Source organism: Mastigoproctus giganteus, chromosome 8, assembly GCF_048544385.1.
Source record: "Mastigoproctus giganteus isolate SK-2022 chromosome 8, ASM4854438v1, whole genome shotgun sequence".
NCBI classification, from domain to species: Eukaryota; Metazoa; Arthropoda; class Arachnida; order Uropygi; family Thelyphonidae; genus Mastigoproctus; species Mastigoproctus giganteus.
Genome location: NC_143582.1, coordinates 136,234,064 through 136,248,347, shown reverse-complemented (window position 1 = coordinate 136,248,347; position 14,284 = coordinate 136,234,064). Strand labels below are relative to the sequence as shown.

General features: G+C 35.9%; 1 protein-coding gene across 2 annotated transcripts in view; it reads right to left on the bottom strand.

Annotated features, from left to right (window-relative positions):
• Window positions 1–14,284, bottom strand: part of Der-2 (Derlin 2) — a 112,659-nt gene that overhangs the window by 58,436 nt on the left and 39,939 nt on the right. For both annotated transcript variants that reach the window (XM_090379749.1, XM_090379748.1), the window contains one exon: window positions 4,305–4,472. In XM_090379749.1, the coding sequence (XP_090235875.1) occupies window positions 4,305–4,472 (168 nt within the window). The remainder of the gene's footprint in view (window positions 1–4,304; window positions 4,473–14,284) is intronic.

Genomic DNA, 14,284 nt, shown 5'->3' with positions numbered 1-14,284 from the left:
TGTGTTCGCATTTTGGTTACACTTATTGTGTTCGGGTCAATATGACCCAAGTGTCTATGGGTGCCATTTTATTGGCGTTAAATTAATATGGCAGTAATGTGTTTACTAATTAAAAGAAATAAAAATATATGTAGCATTTATTAACCAAAAGTTTGTTTATGAATGGCAGTAATGGATAAACAATTGTTACGTACATCTGAGAAACATAGTAGCTATATCGTACATTTAGTTTTTTACAATCTTGGCAGTAGTAATATACATGAGCTTTAGATACGTATTTTGAGCAATTACAACATAGTATATTGGTTTTGTTGTCCTTTGAAGAAGGACAAAAGTTACATCTTTTATGCTTATTTGTGGTCGACGGTTCCCTTGCTTTGGCAATGCTGGTTGATGTTCATGTCCTTCTAACCATTTCAGCAGCAGGAATACTTTGAAGGTGTTTTCTTTCTTGCAGTAAAGGAGCAATCAAGGAATTACCCAGTTCTTCAAGAAATAGTCGACATTTTGTAAGTTTGCTAGCATTCCAGGTTGGATTTACTTCGTACCACAGAACATAGGCATCATAAGCAAAAACGTCCATGATATTATAAAAGATAGACATTGGCCATCTTTTATTTTGCTGTCTGCATGTGTATGTTATAACCAACTTGTCTAAAATATCTACAGCACCTTTAGTTTTATTGTAACCTAAAATCATAAACAGCTTTTTATGATATTTATTACACACACCGGAATCGTGGTGGAAGGTGCTCATGAGTGTCACATTTTTATTCTATTTTGGAATATAAGAAACTAAAAAGGTAAAGGTAAAGTGCATCCATTATCAACCCACTGCAGGATGGAAGCCTCCTCAACAATTCATGCTGAGGGAAAATGGACCATAATCTGCCACGCTGGTCCAGTGCGAGTTGGCAGATCGACCGTATTCAGCAGTCGGGCTTGAACCCCGGTCTACTCAAAGAGCGAGTGCTACTGCACTCCCACTCCTGACCACTCAGCTACGGAGGCTACCGTTGTGTTATTGCTGAAGTAGAACTTTGAAGAAAGGGCTTCCTTTCTGTTGCAGACCAGTTTGGTTGGCAGTTCAGGTTTGTTTTTTTTGAATAGTGCCAAGCATGGTAATATTTCTTTTCAATAGCATCTGCCCCAGTTCGTAAGATGTAAAAAAATTATTACACATTCCGTTTTTCCCTTTTAGACCATAAGTAAGGTCTAGCACAACTCTTTTACCTTAGCCTTTTTCTGGAGGGTCACCTTTTTTTTCCGAGGTATACCTCCATGTTATATGCATAAGCGTTTACAGACTCACAAAGTCCAAATCTTGGTTCCGTATTTGGCTGGCTTGTTGTCTATATACTGCCTAAATTGGCAACGGCCTCTAAAAGGTACCAGTTGCTCATCTACTGTTACATTTTCGTTAGCATTATAGACCATAGGTAGAATTGCAACCCAATTCATCCCACAAGTCCTATATGGCAGCTAATTTATCAGTCTGGCGCCATTGTGATCAAGTTCCTTTATCGTCAAAGCGAATTATTTGCAAAATTACATGGAATCATTGCCCTGAATATAGGATGGTCTACATTTCCATCCCATGAGATTTATACACTCCAGCTAAAAGCAGTAGGCCGAAATATGCTTCTAATTCAACTACTGTTAGTTCTTGCAACTGGTCACCATAAATTCTTTCTCCTTCTAAATTTGACATCTTCAAAATTAAGTTTACAATTTTTGGCATAAAAAATAAGCAGTAGGAGGATTTTATATCATATATTCTAGATGTAGTGTACCTTGTTGGTGCAGGATTCAATGTAATAATATTTTCTGACAAAAATCTTCCTTGTTGATTAGGTGTGTTGCAGTTCCACACTATATTGCCATTTTTTGAGGTTATGTAATTAGCCACAACAGCTTCGTATTAAATCTTAGGATCTACTTCATCATCCGATTCACTATGCATCTCTGCTTCAGACAAATGGTCCCCTACTTCAGAAGTACTATCATTACCATAAGAAGCATACAAAAGATTCTCAATTTCACTGTCCGTGAACGATCTCTTAGTACACAACAATTTCTTCTTGTGTGTCGTCAGTTTCTGACAACACACAAGTGTCAGTTTTTTGGCAAACATCAATGGCAGATATATGCGAGAAGGCACCAACAAGCCCCCACCAGCAGCATCGACAGGCATCAACTTGTTGTTCCCCACAAGCACATAACGCACATGTTGAAACTTGTTCAAGAAACGTGGTAATGTAAGTTATTTCTATGAAAATAAAACAAAACTAATAAAATACAATCATTTATGATAATAATTTGCTCCTTGTTCCTTAAATTTTAACAAAACTGATCGTTGGGTCATATTGATCCAAGCACAATAAGTGTAACAATTACATTTATAAAAAAAACTAACTGTAAAATTTTTTTGTCAATCTAGGTACACCATTATTAGGGTAAATTAGTAAAAGTCATAGAGCAGCATCAAAATATTTAAATAAATATAGAATTTATTGGCATTAAAAGAAGGCGATCGGGTCATATTGACCTGAACACAATAGGAGGGTTAAACTGATACTATGGGCGAATATTTTTTTTTTTTTTTTGTGGCTAGCAGATTTCAGTAAACTGTCAAAATAACAGTACCCCAAATAACGGAACATTCGATCTAACAGCACATTGAGATTGGATGTTTACAGCACAGATGCCTTGCAGCGATGAAAAAAGAAAACGGCAAGTCACATGGTTACTGTACTATATTTGTTTACATTCATCATTTTGAAAATAAATTCTGTACTGATATCACAGATTATACCACTATTTTACATTTATTTTAAATTAAAAACTCCTCACTATGGCTCCTATAGTTAATAAACCTCATCAGAAAAGAAAAACAACATTAAAGCTTAGTGACAAACTTGCTATAATAAAGAAAACAGAATGGGGCATAAGCAGGAATGTATTAATGGCAGAATATAACACTGGATCGTCAACATCATATGATATTAAACATTCAAAGCACAGACTTTTAGAATTTACTGCACGGTACCACAAGTTAAAATTAGAAAACTCAGATAAAGTGTTGCATGAATGGATTTTATTAAAACGATCTGAAGGTATGGCTATATTAGGGTCAATGATTATTGTCAAAGCAAAGGATTTTAAAGAAAAAATGGGCATTGATACAACAATTGCTTTTACTTATAGATGGTTAACTAAATTTAAGATAAGACAACGAATTAGAAAATTAGACAATGTGGGTGAAAAATAGTCTGCTGACACAGAGGCAGCTAAAGAATACAGTGTGACATTTGAGAAACTTGAGTATAGTAATCTTATAGCTAACCAAATATACAATGCTGATGAAACCAGTCTCTTCTGGAAATGTTTGACAAAAAAAACTTTGGCAGGTTGCAAAGAAAAAGTGCAAGTGGTTTTAAGCAAAATAAATGAAGAGCAACAGTTCTTATGTATGCAAATGCATTGGGCCAACACAGAACTAAGCCTTTAGTAATTGGTAAATACCATCATCCACGAGGCTTGAAGGGAATTATGCATTTGCCAGTGGCTTATAAGGCTCAAAAAAATGATTGGATGGTTAAGGAAATTTTTCAAGATTGGTTCATTCCAGCAGTTTGAAAGAGTCCAAATTCTAAATGTGTCTTACTACTTGATAACTGTAGGGCCCATCCTCATGCTGCTTGTTTGTTATTTGGTTTTTAGGAGCATTAGCAACTACGGCCATATTGCTCTGGGATATGCAGTGGTCATTCCCTGAACTTTCTGAATCCTCCGTATTTGGTGGTGATGGGCTCGAACCCCGATCTAATCATGAAGCGTGTGCTACGCACTGCTGCTGCTCCTTCCCACCTTGCTAACAGAGGCGCCTCCTCATGCTGCAAAGTATTGAAAAGACCTACAATTTCTTTTTTCATGATTGAATTTTAAATAGGTGCACAGTGCCAATACACATCTGATCCAAATGAAATCCACAAAAATGCCTATGAAGTTTAGCATGTTATATCATATGCCACATTTCAGACTCATCCACATAGATTAACACAGTGTTCATATTATTAACTCTAAGTATTGTTCATATGGAACATGTATGTTCCAAATGAACAATACTTAAAGGTTAATAATAGTCCAATACTTAAGAGTTTCATATAATTTCTAAACAGATGTTATTTTTGTTTTATTTTTCTTATTTGTGTACATAAGTGATAATTTAAAATAATAAGAAAAAAATGGCATTCAAAATACCAGAAAAAGGTATTTAAAAGAAAATACCAGAAAAAGGATACAATCATTAGTGTTCCACCAAACAAGAACATGAAAAAGAAATCTGCTGTACGACCCCTAAAAGATCCTTCTTCAAGCATGCGACAATATCGATATGTAAAAATAATATTAAAAAGAAAATTAAAACCAAATGCTCCAAAGAACAGAAATGTTGTAATAAGTCTCCATACCTGGAAAAAAAATAAATAATAAATAATTCACATTACACACTGAACTAAGATTTTAACTATATGAACTGAAATATATTTTACTTAAGTTGGAATATATAATGGGTATGTAAATAAAAATCACTGGATGCCTTAAATGAAATCAAATCCACTGCCTTACATCACAACTACCATGTCAAAATAATTCATTGTCTTGTGTTCTTTCCAGACTTGCTTGAATGAATGAACAGACTGCCTCATTTTCTTCCTAACAACTCTGAAGTAAATGTATATACTCTTCAGGAGCTACAATGCAACTTTTATTACTGAATAAAATATTACAGGACACAGTGTTCCCCATTTACAGTGTGTTTTTCATGGTACCAACTAAATACTATAAAAAAAATACAGGGTCTTCATTATTTGCTTCCTCTTTAAATTAATTGAAGGTAGACGGCTCTCTATCTTCTAACTTCTCCACTAATGCTGGTGTCCCCCAAGGTTCAGTTCTTTCCCCCACTCTTTTCCTCGTGTATATTAATGATCTTCTTCCATTTTCAGGAAATCCTATCCATAGTTTTGCCGACGATAGCACACTGCATTCTTTTGAGAAACCTTGCCCTGCTGAATCAGCTTCAACTTCTTGAATATCCACTACCAATGCCGATCTCCAGGTAATTCTCCAGCGGGGCAAAGACAACTCAGTTGATTTCAATCCTTCTAAAACTCAGTCCTCTCTTATATCTCGCAAAAAGGATTCTTCGACTCATATGCTTATCTTTGGTGATACTCCGATTTTTAGGCAAGATGATATATTTCTTTTGGGGATTACCCTGACTTCTAATCTCTCTTGGCACAAGCACATTACAAATAATGCTTCCTCTGCTTCTAAAAAACTTGGTTTTCTCTTTCACTCTCGGCGTTACTTTTCTTCCAAACAACTGTTTACTCTGTACAAATCGCAAATCTGCCCTACCATGGAATATTGTTCCCACATTTGGTGCCCCCAAAACCTCTCTCAGGCTTCTAGATTCCATTAGAAGAGGGCAGTTAAGTTAATTAATGACTCATCTCTAACAGAGTCTCTCCACTTGCTGTCTCACAGACGTACTCTTTCTGCTGCATGTCTTTTCTACAGATACTTCCGTGGGCATTGTTCTTCTGAATTGGCTTCTTCTATAATTCCCACTCTCTCTTTCAAAACAGTCCAAACAAGTGCCATCACCAGCCAACATCCATTTACTGTCCAACTCCAAACTCACAGAACCAACTTTTCATCTTTGTTTATTCATTCAGCTGCCGTTTTCTGGAACAACCTTCCTTCATATGTATTTCCTGAAAATTACAGTCAAGTCTAATGTCAACAAATATCTTTCGTCTTCTTAACCTGCAACCCAACCACGGTACTAAATACTGTAGGTTCTAATACCTCTCGTGTTTGGGGTTTTCATTAAAAAAAAAAAAAAAAAAAAGTAAACAAGCAAGATGCGTGATGAAGTATGAAACAGCACTAAATTTAACCCTTTGTGTTTTGGTTGAAAAAGTAGTAGAAGGCACATTATCTGCTGCAAAATAAGCTTTTTTTTTAAGACATGTATAGTTTGTACTGAAAAATCATTGGAACTTGATTTAGATTGTACACCCACACAAAAAATAAATTTATAGGCTACTTACAACAAATTATTTTTTGAAGACATTATAGAAGCTTTTCTGAATGTCTGTTTGATCTATCATAAAATTATTTTTTCAAAGGAAGGTTACTTTGACAATAGTAACATAAACCATTAAATTCAAATCAAATAAAACTAAAAAAAGTGGTTTGTGTGTGTGCTACTCATAATGAATTGCTTTTTGAAATCTGCATTTGTTATAACATCTTACTTTGATATGTATTTGATATAAAATAAATTTTAAATAAAACTATTTATTGGAAACTTCATTTAAAAACTTAAATAGCAAGCACAATTTGCAACACAGCTGCCAATATATTGGCAGGTGTATTACAGAATGACAAAAACTGACATTAAATAGACAACTTCTCATTAGAATACAAATTTCAAAATGCAAAATGAGTAGTTTTTTGAAATGTGTATTGTTATAACATTTTTTTTTTTTATGTATATTTGATGCAATTAACAGTTTCAAAAATTTTCAGTTTTTTGGATAAAAACAATGGATAAAAACAAAGTTCGAGTTATTGTAACTTTTGGAAACAATAATGCCACCTTACTGGATGTATAAAAAAAACAGCAATCTCTGCTGATAGCTGTGTTATAAACTTCTGAAAAATGGTGTCAAACTTTACATCAATTTTATTCAGTGCACATACAATGGATTGTTTTATGTAAGCAAAAAAGTTTCAGGGAAGAGTTCTTTATTAGTTATCACACAAGCTGTAAAAATTCACGATCAAGTGTCAGTTGCTCTATGACCGTTAGGAAGTCAGCATTTTTTTTGTTCTGGGCTGCAAAAGAAGATATATTCTATTAAAACTAGATTTATTCTCTCTCTCTCTCTCTCTCTCTCTCTCTCTCTCTCTCTCTCTCTCTCTTTTTTTTTATATATAGCAACTGTAGTATGAAAAAGGGTTACTGTTTCACATAATTAATGTTGGCCAGATGTTCCGGTTGTACTGCTTATCAGCTCTTTTAGTATCTTCTTATTGCACTGTCTTCAAATGATCCCCTTTGGGAACACTGACAAGTTCTTACCATATACAGAAGAAGAAAACATTCTCTATTCTCACACCACCATAACAAATTACTTTCAGTACAATAAAGGGTGGCTCTCTGAGTTTATCACAAGGAACTTTGCAGAATAAAACAAGTCCTCAATATGTGAATTGGCAAGTCAAAAACAACCACGGTGCATTCGAGGAAAAAATAAATAAATTTCAAACACTGATGTTTGAAATTTATAATGCAGTTTATGATAGATAAACTGCCTTGAATTTTTTTTTAGTAAATGCAGAATTTTTTTTTTCCTAGAAAATAATATGTTGTGAGCAGTCTTTTATGTCCAACAGTATCAAAAGCTTTCCTGAAATCTAAGTATCTTCTTCTTCTTTGTCTTCGCCTTTTCCCACGTTATATGGGGTCGGCATTCAATGTTCCCAATTCACACTTTACATCCTCTTCTCCTCCTCTAGTTAGATTAACTTCTTAACTGGAACACATCTATTGGTTTTGGCATAGTTTTTACGACTGGATGCCCCTCCTGACGTCAACCCTCACCATTTATCTGGGCTTGGGATTTAAGCTGCCAATCTACTAAACCTGCCGCAGCCATATAAATGGAGTAGCTCTTATTCAGTGATGAAGCTTCCTCGTGATGTCACAATTTAATAATTTTACGCAATTTATGCCGAATTTCTAGTCACCACTGAACAAGCAGGTGGCACTGCTGTAGTTCTTTTATCCCCTGGAAACATCCAAATGGCTGACTCAGTAGAATTACTGTGAAATACCAATAATGTATAACTCAGCAACACATGAGTATTTTTAAATATAATTTGGTATCCCGAAAACTTCTACATCAAAGCTATCAGGTAGCACAACTATTCTACTAAGAATTCCCAGTGACTGATTATAGTTCCTTAAAAATTTAATGACCTTGAAATTTCCTATGTTTTCCTATGTCCGAACATAATAATGATAGCCATTTTAAAAAAGTTCACAGTCTGAAAAATAAAACCACCTTTAGGTCCCAAATCTTAACCTATCACTCACCCATTATTTTATCTAAAATATAACTTCTTTTTGAGCAACACTCCCAAAAACCTTCTTTATTAATTAATTTTAATAGTGCACTAAAAAAAAAAAATTCCTGAAATCTAAGTATATGATGGCAAAATAATTTTTTGTATCCAGTTTCTTTGTCACTGTCAGAGTATCCAATTAGACTGATCAGACAAGACTTTCCCTTAACAAATCCATGCTGCGACTGCAATATAAATGCATTCCTGTTTAAATGCATTACTTTTTTAACATTTGCATTATTGCATTACTTCTTTAAACAGTGATTCCACTACAGCCACTGGTTTAAGTGGGTCACTAATTTGGCAAAAACAAAGCTCTACGACAAGACTAGACAACTTTCACTGGCATCTCAAAGATACCACATAGAAATGGAAGTTGCATATAAGAAAAATAGATGTTTGGCTCAACTGACTAATACTTACTTTCCTGCAATTCATAGCATAGAAAAATTAAAACACAAAATACTGTATATAATATGTTAGAGAATAATGGTGGACAAACACTTATTTTATCTAAAATATAACTTCTTTTTGAGCAACACTCCCAAAAACCTTCTTTATTAATTCATTTTAATAGCGCACTAAAAAAAAAAAATTCCTGAAATCTACGTATATGATGTCAAAATAATTTTTTGTATCCAGTTTCTTTGTCACTGTCAGAGTATCCAATCAGACTGATCAGACAAGACTTTCCCTTAACAAATCCATGCTGTGACTGCAATTTAAATGCATTACTTTTTTAGCATTTGCATTATTGCATTACTTCTTTAAACAGTGATTCCACTACAGTCACTGGTTTAAGTGGGTCACTGATTTGGCAAAAACAAAGCTCTACGACAAGACTAGACAACTTTCACTGGCATCTCACAGATACCACATAGAAATGGAAGTTGCATATAAGAAAAATAGATGTTTGGCTCAACTGGCTAATACTTACTTTCCTGCAATTCATAGCATAGAAAAATTAAAACAGAAAATACTGTATAATATGTTAGAGAATAATGGTGGACAAAGGTAAATGGAAGGATTTGATTTCAGTAAAAAAAAATAATAAAAAAAAGATTCAGAATATCATCTATCAGATGCCATATTAGCAGGACAAGATTTTGAAAAATTCCAGTTTTTGGGTGTTTACCTGTAGTATTATAAAGATAAACTGAAGTAAAGAAGCAAGGCTTACCGAGCATCAACTTAAAAAGATCACCTGGCTTACTGTGTCACCAGCATAAAAAAAAAAAAAAAAAAAAAAAAAACTCTAGCCTGAATTTCAAATGTGACTTCGATGAGGCATTTAAATAAATTAAATACCCCAATCACAACACAGCCATCTGGTCTCAAGACCTTCTAACCCACAATTATGGACAAATTCAATGTAAAAGTTCGGTGAAATGCAAGCAGTTGCTCTTGACAACTCAAAGGCTTTCGATCGTGTTTGGCCTAAAGGTCTTCTAAACAAGCTTCCATTTTATGATTTGCCAACTGACAGCTCACTGAGGGTGATGGTAGATGGCTCTCTGTCTTCTAACTTCTCCACTAATGCTGGTGTCCCCCAAGGTTCAGTTCTTTCCTCCCACTCTTTTCCTCTTGTATATTAATGACCTTCTTCTATTGACTGGAAATCCTATCCATAGTTTTGCTGATGATAGCACATTGCATTCTACTTTCCAGTTTGAGAAATTGCTCTGCTCAATCAGCTTCAACTGCTCGAATATCTGCTACCAATTCCTTAAATGCCAATCTCCAGGTAATTTGCCAGTGCGGCAAAGACAACTTAGTTGATTTCAGTCCTGTCTTATTTTTCATCTTGTTGTTACTTTTCTTCCAAACAGCTGTTTACTCTGTTTGGAAGAAAATTGCAAATCCACCCTACCATGGAATATCCCAAATCTGTGGCAGCGGCCCCAAAATCTCTCTCAAGCTTCTAGATTCCATTCAGAAGAGGGCAGTTAGTTAATTAATGACTCATCTCTAACAGAGTCTCTCCACTCTGTCTCATAGACGTACTGTTTCTGCTGCATGCCTTTTCTACAGATAGTTCCATGGGCACTGTTCTTCTGAATTAGCTTCTATAATTCCCACTTTCTCTTTCAAAACAGTCCGAACATGTGCCACCACCAGCCAACATCCATTTACTGTCCAACTTCAAACTCACAGAACCAATTTTTCGTGTTCCTCGTTTATTCATTCAACTGCCATTTTCTGGAACAACCTTCCTTCGTACGTATTTCCTCAGCATGTTTGGGAGGCAACTAGAGGGAGTAATACTCTTGATCTGATTATCAGTAGTGATTCTTCATGCATTAAGAATCTGCAGATAAAGGAACCACTAGGTGGCAGTGATCACAGTGCGCTGAAATGGGATTTACTCAAAGAGGTAACTACCATCAGGGGTAAAGGGAAGGGTTATTTCTTTCGTAATGGCGACTACGGTGGTCTGAGACAGTATTTAAATTCTATACGGTGGGACCAAATGATGATTTCACCAACAGCAAATTCAAAATGGGAAGCATTCAAAGCATTTATCTTGGAAGCTACTATGCTTTACATACCAACTAAGAAATATTGTTCAAGGTTTAGGCCTAAATGGATGTCAGATGAACTAATGAGACAAATGGCAGAGAAGAAAAATGCATGAGATACATATAAATTAATGTGTGACATGGAAGCCTATGACAGATATAAGCTGGTCTGTAACCACGTCACAAAGGAGATTAGGCAGGCAAAGGCAGATGAGAAATTCTTGGCAAAGGATGCAAAGAAAAACAGGAAAGAGTTCTTTACCTATGTAAACTCTAGAAAGAAAGGGATGAATCAGATTGGTCCACTGGATATTGATGGTTCAACTGTTGATGATCCTGCTCAGGTGGCTAACAAACTAAACAAGTATTTTGCATCTACATTCACACATAAGGAGTTATTCAGGAAGGGGAATGCCAGAGGTGAAGTAAACTCTGGCAGTGAGCTAGATGATTTTGTAATAACTGAGAGGAAAGTGGAGGAGAAATTGTTGAGGATAAACATAAAAAAGGCACCAGGGGGTGGATGGGATCTATCCAGTTATATTGAAGGAGGCAGCAAAGGAAGTAAGGAAACCCTTAGCCATAATTATGAGTGTTTCTTTGGACTCAGGGGAGGTACCCATAGATAGGAGAGTGCAAATGTGACCCCAATTCACAAAGGAGGATCAAAGGCTGACACAAGTAATTATAGACCTGCGAGTTCTGCCGCACAAATTGGAGCAGTGTGGCATTGGAGGCAAATTGCTGCTATGGATAAAGGGATGGTTGAGGGGGAGAAGACAGAGTGGTAATCAATGGACACTGCTTATCGTGGACTAATGTTATTAGTGGAGTCCCTCAGGGTTCAATGTTGGGTCCATTATTGTTTTCTGTATTTATAAATAATATTGGTGATGGTATATCAAGTTTAATGTCCAAGTTTGCAGACGATACAAAGGTTGGCAGGGTTGTTAAAGACACGACACTACTTACGCTATGCTGCTGCAACAGGATCTGGAAAGGGTGAGCAGATGGGCTGAGAGGTGGCAAATGAAGTTTAACATTGACAAATGTAAAGTACTACATATGGGAAACAGCAACCCCAGAGCAACGTATGAACTCTGTGGTACTACACTGACAGTGGTAGAGAATGACAAGGACCTGGGGTAATTGTGCAGGCAGATATGAAGTTCTCTGAGCAGTGCAGACGGGCTGCAAGAGTAGCTCATGGTGTCTTGTCAATGATATACAGGAATTTTTATAGCAGGGATAAGGAGGTGATTATTCCCTTGAATAAGGCAATGGTCAGGCCACACCATGAGTACTGTATACAGGTCTGGAGGCCTCATTTCAAGAGAAGGATGTAGAGCTGCTGGAAAGAGTACAGAGAAGGGCAACAAGATTAGTGAATGGAACAAAGGGTTGCTCTTACAAAGAAAGGCTTAAGTTTTGCAAATTACAGTGTCTGAAGACTAGGCACCAGCGAGGTGATCTAATAGAGGTGTATAAAGCTTTGAATGGTTTGAGCATGCTCAATGATGGGATTGTTCCTCTTGCTCAGAATAATCACCTGAGAGGGCAGAAATTCAAATTGAGGAAAGACAGATGTAGGATAGATGTGTGGAAATTTGCCTTTAGTCAGCGGGTAGTTGATTGGTGGAACAGACTTCCATCCCTTGTTGTAGAAGTTGATAGCTTAATAAATTTAAGGCTCAGCTGGACAGGTATTTCGAACGAATAGAGGGGTTGAAATTGGAGTGGTTTTTTTTTTTTTTTTTTTTGGCTGATGCTGCATAAGCTTGCTTTCTTGCATCATATGCCTATGCTAATTCTAATCTTCTCCACCTCCAACCGAAGCACGGTACTAAGTACTATAGTTTCTAATACCTCTCGTGTTTGGGATTTATATATGAAAAAATTATCTCCTTGTCACTTCTAGCAAAAAGTTCTATACATTACAGCTAAAACATCCTGTGCAGTCCTAGCAGCCTGTCTACAAAGTTGAGAAACTTTGTGTAAAATTTCACAGTTACTCCAAGTAATTGTAATCTGCCTTAAATTTATTATGACTGAAGTAAGGTAATCTGGGATTACTATTATTCAAATATAAAACCTTACATTTCCAATATTGTACTTCAGCTAACATTTTTCAGGCCAACTGAATAATTTATCTAGGTCTTGTTGAAGCAGCATACCTTGGTTACTATTGTTTACCACCCTCCCAAACTTTATCAAAATTCGACATTGAACTTGTTATGCCTTCATTGTCATTAACAAATATCAAAATAACAAGGAATCCCAGCACCAAACACCACAGAACCCTGTCCAATTAAGAATCCAATTTGATAAGAGCAATAGTTATTTATAACCTTCCACTAACCTTTTATACACTATCGCAACTTCGCACTGGCACATTACTCCAATTTATACAAAAGGCATTTATGTAGAACAAAATCAAAAGCCTTAACAACGTACAAATATACTACATCAAAATTAACTCTGCATACAGTTCTGACACAAAAACCTCACAGTTGATAATCAAATTAGTAAGACAAGACTTCCCTTTAACTAACATTAGGCTGTGTTTCTCACACAATTCCAATCCCATCTAGATGATTCTGCAGTACATCTTAAGCCACGATTAAGATGTTTAATCCATGTTAAGATGATTAATGGATTAACCTTAATCCATGAAGTAATGCATCATGGATTTCAAAGTTTCAAACTTTCAAAAAGTTCGAGATCAGCTAACAGTATGGAAAACAAATTTTTTATTGAACAGACAAAAAACAGAAGGAAAGCAGGAAGTGTTTTGTAAAAAAGCAAGATTTCATAGTTCATAGTACACTGACAACATACACATTTCATATTAAAATACAGCTCTATGACTGTTTACCAGTTGAGTATGCTTTCAAGCTTACCTAGGATTCAAAGCTGGTTAATTTCCATTTTGATTGTCTATTAGACATCAGGTGATTATGACTGCTTCCAAGAAAGATAATGTTGCAGACTTTTCTGTTCAGAAACGTTGAGTTAATGACTGTCTAAGTATGGGGGGGGGGGGTAAAAGTCTGGGTGGTCATACCTTAGTTACTTCTCAACTCAAAGACTTTTGAGAAAAGTCACAGAAGACCACAGTGTGTTTCATCAGAGGTGAGTAGATGTTCATCTCCACGATTTATTGGTCCTATCTTTTACATTACTATACATATGTGGGGATAGTACTTGGGACAGTCATATAGAACATGTGCCTAATCCTTGTCTACTCCACAAGTACATTTCAGATCCTGGGTGAGTACTAGTTGACACAGTTTTGCATTCAGGGAACCATGCTCTATAAGCAAGAAGGTTGCATAGAGAACAATGGTGAATCAGAGGGGTGGTCTGGGAAAAAAAAACAGTTACCTGAGGAAGGAACCGCCTAGTAACTTCCCCTTTGGTGGTTTGATTCCATCTGGTTTGCCCTAGTTGGTAGAGAGTATCCAGAATTCCCCCCCCCCATCTCTCTCTCTCTTCCCCCCAAGTTCAGGATTATACCCAAGAAGTCTGTTGGTATTTGTATTTTAAGCCTGTAATTTAGG